The sequence below is a fragment of the Elephantulus edwardii genome, unplaced genomic scaffold, assembly GCF_000299155.1.
Source record: "Elephantulus edwardii isolate Elephantulus edwardi_28Jun2011 unplaced genomic scaffold, EleEdw1.0 scaffold00015, whole genome shotgun sequence".
Classification (NCBI taxonomy): Eukaryota; Metazoa; Chordata; class Mammalia; order Macroscelidea; family Macroscelididae; genus Elephantulus; species Elephantulus edwardii.
In genome coordinates this window covers 3,358,335-3,368,741 of record NW_006399765.1, presented here as the reverse complement: position 1 = coordinate 3,368,741, position 10,407 = coordinate 3,358,335, and the positions used below count along the sequence as shown (strand labels likewise).

General features: G+C 51.3%; 1 protein-coding gene across 1 annotated transcript in view; it reads right to left on the bottom strand.

Moving 5' to 3' along the window:
- Positions 1-240: 240 nt before the first annotated feature.
- The window catches only part of SCRT2 (scratch family zinc finger 2), a 13,215-nt gene continuing 3,048 nt past the window's right edge, over positions 241-10,407 (bottom strand). The window contains exon 2 of the mRNA XM_006881679.1: positions 241-1,031. Within this exon, the coding sequence (XP_006881741.1) occupies positions 241-1,031 (791 nt within the window). The remainder of the gene's footprint in view (positions 1,032-10,407) is intronic.

Below are 10,407 nucleotides of genomic sequence, written 5' to 3'. Positions count from 1 at the left end.
GTTGGGAGCCCTGAGGGCGCAGACAGGGGGTAAAGGTCCGAGTCTCGGCCAGCCGTGCGCTGGGGGAGACAGTGAGGGAAGTGAGTTAGGAGTTTAGGGGCTGGAGAGAAAAGTTCAGGGCGAGGATAGGGGTCCCCACAAGCGGCGTGGGTAGCTGGGGATTGGAGAGGGCGCTGCGGGCGGGGGCTCCCCCGGGGCGCCTGGCGAGCGAGTTCCGGGCGTGGGGGCGTGGCGGGGGGCTCAACTGGTTGGGCCCGCGGGGGGCGGCGGGGGCGGCTCGGCCCCCTTGACACAGGCGGCCTCGCAGTGCTTGTGGAGGTAGGACTTGAGCGCGAAGCTCTTGTCGCACTGGCGGCAGCGGTAGTGCTTGAAGGCCGAGTGCGTCTGCATGTGCGCGCGCAGGTTGGAGCGGTCGGCGAAGGCCTTGCCGCAGTGCGCGCAGCCGAAGGGCTTCTCGCCCGTATGCGAGCGCATGTGGCCTTGCAGCAGCCAGGGCCGCGAGAAGGCCTTGCCGCACACGCCGCACTTGTGGCGCAGGTTGTGCGTGAGCACGTGCATGGCCAGCGCGGGCATGGACACGTACGCCTTGCCGCACGTTGGGCACTTGCGCGCCAGCTGGCTGTCCAGGCTGCGGTGCGTCTGCTTGTGGCGGCTCAGGTTCGACGACGTGGCGTAGGTCTTGCCGCACTCGGCGCACGCGTGCCGGTGCCCGCCGCCCGCCGGAGCCCCCGCGCGGCCCCCGCGCCCTCCGGCTCCGTCGGCGTCCCCTGCGCTCCCGGCGTCTCCGGGACCTGCGCTCCGCCGTCTCCGCGAGCGCCCGTCCGAGATGAAGAAGGCGTCCATGGAGTAGCTGTCGGTCACGGCCGCCTCCCCACGGAAGTAGCGCGCCGAGAGACTTGACTGCGGGCTCTCGGGGTCGCTGTACTCTTCTGGCGCCGCCGGCGGGTACGCGGGCTCGGCAGGCGCCAGCTCCAGGCCGGGCTTCTGGTCTGCATCGTAGCTGCTCGGGGGCAGGCAGTGAGGGGCATAACCTGGAGGAGAAGGGGTAGAAGGGACTTAGACGCCTATGAGCCCTTCCTCCTTGGGACAGCCCCTACCCACTACCGCTAACTCTGTGTTCTTTTTAAACAAGTTCAACATAGAAATCCTGTAAGACCCAGCTATTCCACTGCTAGGACTTTATCCCAAGGAAATGAGAACTGAGACACAGTGGACATCTATACACCTATATTCATAGCAGTGTTAAAACAGCAAGAAAATGAAATCAGCCCAAATGCCCATCAACAAATGAATGGATTGAGAAATTGTGGTACATTCACACAATGGAACACCATGCACCACTAACCCTGGGTCCTTGGGGCAGTCTTGGAAGAAAAGACATTGGCTACCGACATGTAATATATAGTTCTTCGCTTAGAATTCTTGAGTTCAAATCCTCTGTGGGCAACAAGATGCGCTTTCGTGCCACCAGACTTCTTTCACCACTTGGTGAAAGAGGACTTACTATTCTCGACCCTGGTTTTTCTTTCTTTCTTTTTTCCTTGTTGTGTATACCGTTGAGTCTGATCAGACTGGCACAGGAGGATATTGCCTCTCTGTCTCCAGCGGAGCACCTGGTGGATTTGAACCGCGCAGCTTCGGAATTGCAGTGCAGCTCCTTGCCACGAGGCCACCAGAGCTCCCTCATCCTCATTTTACAGGTAGGAAGCCCAAGATGTAGAGGCTTGAAGTAACTTTTAAGTTCACACAGCTAGTCAGTGGTGCAGCTAGCATTCAGACACTGGCAGTCTGACACCAAGCCTCCACCCCCGCCTCAATCTCAAGACCATGGGCCTCTGAGTCATTGTAACTTTGTTGAGCCTCAGATTCATCATTTACAAAATGGAGTTTCTAATTGGACCCCTCCCCCTAGGAACCTTGAAAAGATCAAGAGAAGTGATTATAATAAACGTGTATTGAGGGCCTCCTGTGCGCCAGGCACTACCTTTAAACCGTACTGACGCATTTCATGGGTCACAGCGGCCCGAGGGATAATAATCTCCATTTTACATGTGAAGAACTTGAGAAAGGAGGAACAAGCACACCATAATTGCTGTATAAATGGTAGCTATTATAATTATGCTTTTACTTGTTTGAAAAAGTGACTTCACTAAAGATTGTTTAATTGTCTGCCCGCCCACCTCTGGCTGAATGTGTGTGCCCAGTGTGAGCACGGTTTCTGATAAACCAGTTATAATTCAGTTTCACCCCCCTCAGAGTTGCTGGAGGAATTAAAACGTATCAACTGTGTAGCACATAGTAGGTATTCAAGAAAGCACTTCCTTGCATTTGCTCCAAGCTTATTTGACTCTCAGCTTCCCTGTACACCTTCCAGGGTATCTCAGGAAGAATTCCTACCCTCACCCCCTCCCCTCCTTTCCCATCATCCACTCTCTCCCAGTCCCCTCCCCTGACTGGATTTCCATCCTGGGTTTCAGTAAGTGGTAGGTGGGTGGACTAGTGCTCCCTGAGCTTTCTGGGGACAGGGACAGCTGATTTGTCTCTGCCTCCCTCAGGCCTGCCTGGTCCTAGCACGCTCCCTGGGGACCCTGGGGGCTGGGTTCCCCCAGAGTTTCTGGCAGACTGCACAAACTCATCAACCTGACACTTAATTACAGAAGTGTTTCCTTTGTCCTTTGATTTTTGGAGAACAATGGAGGTTAGGCCCCTTTCCAAGGGTTTGCCTCTGGGGATTGGCAAATGGAGATGGGGGTGAGGGGTGGGTTGATGGGGCGGGGGTTGGTTTTCTTCTTCTGACCCCTGAGTGCCATGGTTACATGCTCAGCAGCTAACTGAATGGTCAGTGGTTTGAAAGCACAGTAAGAGAAAAATGTGCCAGTCTGCTTCTGTAAAGATAAAGAACCAAGTCGGGCAGCCTTGCTGCATCCTGGGAGGTTGCTTTGAGTTGAAATTGACACCGATTGGTTCTTTTGGTTTTCCATATCTGACACCCGTGACACTTGCACCCAGCCCACCCCCATCATTGAGAGAGGAGAGGTATTGTTAACTTGTAAACTGGGGTCAGGATTCTTACGTTCAGATTTAAGCCAGGCCCTTTGTCTCATTTCGATCCCCTTACAGTCTTGTCTGGCTTCCAGGCCTTTGCGTCTCACCTGGCAGCTGGGATGACCTGTCCTGTGTCATGGAGGCCTAGAGTGGTACAGCTGGCTAGGTGTGTGGCTACCAATTGAAAGGTTGGTGGTTTGAAGGTCACAGCTGTACCATCCCTACAGAACACAAGGCCACTTTGTACACATGGGGTCACCATGAGTTGTCCTTGACTCAGTGTCATTGGCTCACCTAACAACGACACGTCACAGAGTCAGCTCTGTAGCTTCTAGCCCCGATGCTGGGATGTACTCCTATTTCTCCTCTTCCTTCAGCTCTCCCCACAGAAGTGAGTGAGGGCAGCAGGGGTGGTGATTGGGAAGGGAGGAGCTGTGGACAGATGCACCAGGACAGTAGTGGTGGTAGTTTTAGAAATTGAGGGGTGTCCAGTCTCTCAGCACTTCATCCTGCCTCCCTTTGATCTGCAGATTCCCCTTTGGGTAGTTCTGCCACCCTAGAGCCAGGTCTAGTATTTGAGCCCCAAAATGTTGAAGGGAATGTATTTCAGATTAAGTTGAATATATGGTGGGTGGTGGACATTCTTCGACCTTTCCTCTTTATATCAATGTGATTGCTGATGATAATGAGAATAATAATTCTTACTTACTGAGCACTTGCTTTATTCAAGGGACTGTGCTACGGGCTTCATCCCTATTGTTTTATTTAATCCTCACAAAAACGTGTTTAATATTTCCATTTTAAAGATAAGAAAAGTGAGGCAGAGAATGGTGATGGAGCTTGCTCTGGATATGGAGCCACCGTAAACTTCCCTCCTTTCCTCTGGGGAAGGGGCTGTGGCTGGCTTATTCACCCCCTGATCCCCGTGTCAGCACAGTGCCTGGTGGGCACTCAAGTTTGTGTAATGGGTGATACAATTCACCAGACCAGCCCGACTGCACAGCCCAGAGGGGTCTTCCCCAGGCTCCTGGCCAACCTGTAAGATAGAGAGGTATGATTTGGTTCCCTGACACATAGTCTAGCTGGGTGATCTCTTCCTGTTTCCTCAATTTTTTTCTTCTTCTAGAAATGGGAAGAACATAGGATCCATTTAAGAGGTCACTTGTTTTATGACTCGGGCCTTACGTGTTAAGCGTTTTACCATTCCCAAATGGAGGAACCTTGTGTACCTTGAGCATACTCCTTGATCTCTCTGTGCCTCTATGTCCCTGGAGGTCACAGGTTGTTCAGAGCTGTCATGTTGACTGTAACTCATTGCAACCCTATGAACAGCAGATCTGAACCCTGCCCTGTCCTGTGCCATCCTCACCACCGCCCACACACTTGAACCCGTTACTACAGTCACTGTCTCAATCCATGCCATTGAGGATCTCCTCTTATGATGACCCTCCACCTTTCCAAGCACGATGTCCAAGGGTGGACCCCTGCTAACAACATGCCCAGAGTTGGTGAGGTGAAGTTTCACCATCCTTGCCTCCAAGGAGGATCCTGGTGTTCACTTTCTCCAGGAAGGACCTGTTTGTTCTCTTGGGATTCCATGGGATAAGAAGGAGTTATAAATGCACCTAAGTAATACAGTTGTAGCCAGCTCACAGAGTAAGCAGTAATAACTAACATTCCTGGAGCTGTTTTAGGGCCTTTCACCACTGAATGAGTTCCACCCTCACAACTCTGAGCTTGATCCCATTTGGTAGATGAGAACACTGAAGCACCAGGAAATTAAGTTACATACACAGAGTAACATGCTCAGAGTAACCTGCCCATCATACTAGGATTCTAATCCAGTGACTGGCACGTTATCAACGCACAGCATATATTTTCATTGTTAATGAGTTCTGTAGTTGCATTTCTGCTTTCCTAGAGTCCTTGACATATCTTACTGGTAGAAATGTGCAATTTTTATCTCTTGCTGTGAAGAAAAAGCGCCTGCTGCATATGGTATGAGCTCAGCCAACCGGGTTCTTCACTCCCAAGTGGGTTCGAGGTCCATGTCGCCCCCTGGTGATAGCACACAGCACTTCAATGCTGTATTCATGTGACCTCTTTGACTCTTCCAGAAAATAAGGGCTCTAATAAATGTTAATCATTCATTTGTGGAAGCTGTGGCATCACCTTTCAGAACAACATCAAGAGACAAACATGATGTCCAGTGGCAGTGGAGGTTGGCATGGATTTGATGAGTGTCATATGAGAATCTGGATGCTATATTAGAAGGAGGTGATTCTAATTTGCTGTGTGACTTTGGTCAGGTTGCTTAACTTCTCTGGTCATGGGCTGTAGAGGAAGGAGGGTGGCCATAAAGACTCTGCATTGTCGCTGAGTAAGTTCCATGGAGATGTCCTCTGTCCTCTTTCTCTAAACTGTCTCCTCCAGCACCATCCCATTCTCTCTACCTCCACAGCCTTCTCTCTAGATGTGGGACCATGAGAATCACTTAACCATTTTGTGCCACATTTTAAGGAAGCTCGTAAAAGGGTTGGATGAGTTAATACATATATGAAATGCTCAGTACAATGCTTGGGACAGAATAACTTCTCAAGCTAATATTTTTGCCTTTATTGTGATTCTTACAATCACTGTTACACAATCCCTTCTGAGCAGATATACATCTGAATGTCTCAGACTCCTGTGTGACCTTGGGCAATCTTTCTGGGCCTCAATCCTGGAGAACCCTTTGTTGTTGTTGTTGTTGTTAGTCACTGTCCAGTTGGCCCCTCATTCATTATGACCCACGTGTTAGAGGGCATGGGTGTACAGAGGACAACTGTGTAGGATTTTCTTAGCTGTAATTGTTACAGACACAGATTGCCAGGCCTTTCTTCTGTAGAGCCACTGTGTGGGTTTGAACTGCCAACTTTTTGGGTGGCAGCCGATTGCAAGCCGCTTGCATCACCTGGGAGGTTCTCCCATTTCTTTAAATAATAATAAAAAAAATTAAAAAGTCTCAAACCAAAACTGTCGTATCAAGTTGATTGTAACTCACAGTGAGGCCTCCAGTAGAAGTGGCTCACAGCGTTTGGAAGCAGAGTAGAACATAATTCTCTCCAAGAGCTGCTGTTGAGCTGGAACCATCAACCTTTTTGGTTAGAGGCAGAATACTTAACCATTATGCTACCAGTGCTCCTTGGAGAACCCTTGGAGGGAATTATAATGTGTATGGAATCCCATGGGCTCTGGGCACTTTCTTCTGCCTCAGTGACTAGAGCAGGCTGTGCTGCCCGTTCCCCGGCGGACAGGGGACTTTCTTAAGCAGAGAGAAGACCCGGCTCTCATACTGATCCTCCTCTCATCCTTAACTGTGTGACAGTGGGTGGATCATGCAGCCTTTCTGGACCCACACCCTCTCATCTCATCTGAAACCCTTCAGGAATGTGGCGATGCTGTGCACATGTTACCTGAGAATTATTTCGTTTCCCCTGCCCAACCAAAAGTCTTGCTACTTTAGGCTGAAGGTTCAGTATCTGGGGAGTTGGGCGGTTGAGTGGAATTCCTAGACTCAAAGAAGGGAATTCTATGGGAATGAAGGTCCTGGATCCCTTGCAGAGCTTGTCTCATCCAACTGCATGACACCCACCCCCACCCCTGGCCCAGATCATGAGGGCTGGGGAGACTCCCAGACAAGGAATGATGATGATGATGATGATACTTCCAAATAACACAGTGCCCGGCTGTGTGCCACGTACTGCACTAAGCCCAGAGGCCCAGAGAGGGGAGAGAAATTGCCCAAGGTCGCTCTCAAGGAGGCAGGCTTGAGATGGCGCCAAAGTCTGTTCTCTTTCAAAATGCCCGAGTGGGCTTAGAGATCACTGTTGGGAGGGAGTTCACATTAGGGGTTGGGGGCGATTGGGTGGTTTCCTCCAATAATACCTCCCAGTTGGCCTGTGGGATGGTGGGGTGCTGAGAGTGGAAAGAGGCTGCCATTCTTAAAAAAAAATGCTCTAGCCCACTGTACATTTTGGTAAATAATAATAATTAACAATAATAATGGCTAAGTACTGTTGAAACAGGGCACCCTGTTGAGGGTGTTACTGCATTAGCTTGCGTTCAGCATGGCCATTTTTTCCTGGGCAGCAGTTGAGGCTCAGAGAGAGGTCTTAACCTACCTCAGGTCACACAGCAAGTTTGTAAGAGCTAGACCAGCATTCTGCCTTGGTTCAAGTTCCTTTCTGGTCTCTCCCAGACTCTCAGGGGGTCTCAAACGTCCTCTGGGAATTTCCAGCTGCAATATTGTCTCCCTCTCCTGAGGTGGGAGAGGGAGAAGGAGAGGGCCTGGTGGTGGGCCAGCCTCCCAGCCGACCCAGTTTCCCGAGGAGGCCTGGCCCCGCTGGGTGTGGTGGGGGGGCTGCAGGGGCTGCTGCATGGGTATATTTAGAGCTGCTTCTTGCTGTGCCAGGGCCTCGGGCCGCGAGAATCAGCTCCAGCCAGCTGAGCAGAAAGCCAGGTCTGTCAGCAGCAAAGCAAGATAAAAATAGTTTCTCCTGTCTGCTCATAGAGCTGGGCAAAGGGGCTGGGTACCTCCCCCTCCCCTCATTATAGCATCTTTGTTAGCGGTTCCCTGGGCACCAGACCAGAAATGACACCCACCTATTCCGAGGGCCTGGCAGCTGCTACACCTGCCCTGGGGGGCGGTCCCCAAGTCTGGATAAGTGGGGGCAGAATGAAAACTGGCTCAGAGCTATGGACTGGGGGGCGGGGCTGGTGCCCACTACACAGGGCTAAGACCCTTCCACAGAGTTCTAGGAGCTCTCTCCACCACCCCATCCGCTGGTATTCGTCATATTATGGTCCTTCCTGAGTCTGACCCAATTCCCATCATCCTCAGGGAACTCAGAGCTCTGCAGAAATCGATTGGAAAGATTTTTCAAGGAGTTGTGGAGATGGGAGTGGGTGGGCTGAGGGTCTTGAAGAGCTGGTTCTCGTGGGTGGGGCTGTGTCCTGCTCCCCTAGGGCCCTTCCTGGACTTGGTTGGGTCTGCCGTTGGGGCGTCTTGTGCAGTGCCTGTCCTTTTCTGCCCTGTCTTCTTTGCACTTGACCTTCTCTCTGCCCCCAGGGTGCAAACAAGAGGATTCATTCTAGCCTCCATCCCACCCAGCAACTGGTGGGGACACTTCAGTAAAGGAGAGGGGAGACCACCACTGGGAGGAAGTCCAAAAGGTTAGGGGCTCATGTCTCTCAGCAGTGCCTCACTCATCCCATCTCCCCTCCCCCAGCAGACAGCTCCAGGCTACATAGGAGACCCTGATGAAACATCCACCCAGGAGGTATGGCAAGCTTTACCATTTAGGATTTTGGGTAAATTGACTGGCCCTTCCTGATTCATTTTCCCTTTAGATTGGCACTGTTGTTCTGCATCCCCGGCCTTTGTCCACACCGTGTTGGCCTACGAGTCTTTGGGATGTAGAAATTGCTGTGCTGACATAAGGAACTTGGTGTTCTTTCCTGCCACCCTTGGGAGTCACAGACTGAGGCTGTTCAGAGTGGGGAAGCTTAGCTTGGATCTCTTGGATTTCTCTCATGACTCCAGACTTTGTGAAAAGCAGGGTCCCCTCGATTCTCTACATTGCCTGTTAATCCACGTTCTTACTAGAAAAAAACCCATTAATTGTGACGAAAATAAAATTTCTGGATCCTTGAAGGTCAGAACTGAAAGAGATGAAATTGAACTGCTTGAATTCAAGAGGGAAACTGAGGCTGAGGTAGAGGGAGAAGATAGATTAACACAGTAGCTGTAACAGTGGACTTGAATATTATCAGAGATCCTGAGGATGACATAGGACAGGGCAAAGGCCAGATCTGTTGTTTATAGGGTGGACGTGAGACATGGTCAGGTTATAGTCGAATGATGGCACCCAACAACAACACAACTGCCCAACCCACACATTAAGCTAATGGCTTGAACCCATCCAGCTTTGACAGTGGACTTGGTCATGACCTTGGACTAGAAATTGAAGTTGGATCTTCACCCTAGAATGTCATTCTGAATCTTGGACCCAAACTCTAAATCTCAACCTGATCCTGGACATTAGAACTTGAACTTTGATACAGACTTGTCCTGAGCAACAACTTTGGACCTAAATTTTACACTTCATCACAGACCTGACACTGAGCATGGATCTTGCATCTAGACCTCAGCCGGACCTTGACTTTGAACCTTGAAGTCTTACGTGTCTTCAGCATAAGGAGTAGATGTCAGGAGAGGTGTTGATTATGGAAGACCCAAATAGGCCTGCTGTGCATCCTTGGACCCCTCCCTATCCTTGTGGGCTCCCTCTGCCCAGGGACTGTGCAGCCTTTTCTCTCATCCTTCCTGTCTAAATGGACTTAACTGAGGTGTGGAGATGTGCAACAGCTGGGGACGTTCAGCTCTGCTCCCAGGCCTAGAGCGACTGTCCGGCGCCGTCAGAGGGAGTGAAGGGAGGCGGGTGCTGGTGTAATGTGGTCAACTAGATAAGCCTATGGATAGATGCAGGAGAGCTTCCTGGGCCTACTAGGGGAGGCTTAATGCAGCCGCCAGGGCAGACAATTGCGTTATTGGATTGGCATTGATCCCTCATCAGCCTAGTCAGATGCACTTTGAGGGGCTATTGGGGCAGGTCAGAGAGGAAGAGGGACCTGGCTTCTGGCTAGAGTTTGGAGCTATAGTGTGAGGCGAAGTGGCTAGGGTGTGGGGAGTGTGGGGGGTTGGGGGGTGCAAAGAAGTCTTCTTGGCAGGGGCCCAGCATACCACTGATGTGCAGCTGGATGAACAGCAGCTTTTTCTGGGGCTCAGGCTGTGAGGGGCAGGCTCAGTGTTGATGGAGGGTGAAGTTCTGAGAGGGTCTGTGAGCTGGCATCTCAGAGAAACGGAATCTGTGCCCTGGATCACCTGGGAAGAGGCCGGGAAACAGAGGAGCAAAGGAACAGGAGGGGTGAAAGGAGCAGGTTTTTTTTGAGGAGATGATGAAATTAGACCAGTCCTCCTTTGCAGAGAGTTCTGCACAGAGGCCTGGAGATGTCTCTATTTGGGGGCTTTCCCTTCCTAGTTTAGGGGTTCTGTGATCTGAGGGCAGCCTGGAGGCCAGACACACCTGCTGCGCTCTGCCAAGCCCAGCAGAGATTGAGAGAGAAGGGAATAGAGGAGTAGGAGGTGAAGGAGGAGAAGAGTGTGTGTGTGTGTGTGTGTGTGTGTGTGTGTGTGTGTGTGTGTGTGAGAGAGAGAGAGCGCGCGAGCGTGCGCGAGCAAGCGAGCACGCCCCAGGAATTGTCCTACACCCTCAGGCAATCCCTGAGCTGAGGGGTGGTGAGCTGAGGGGTAGTACACCT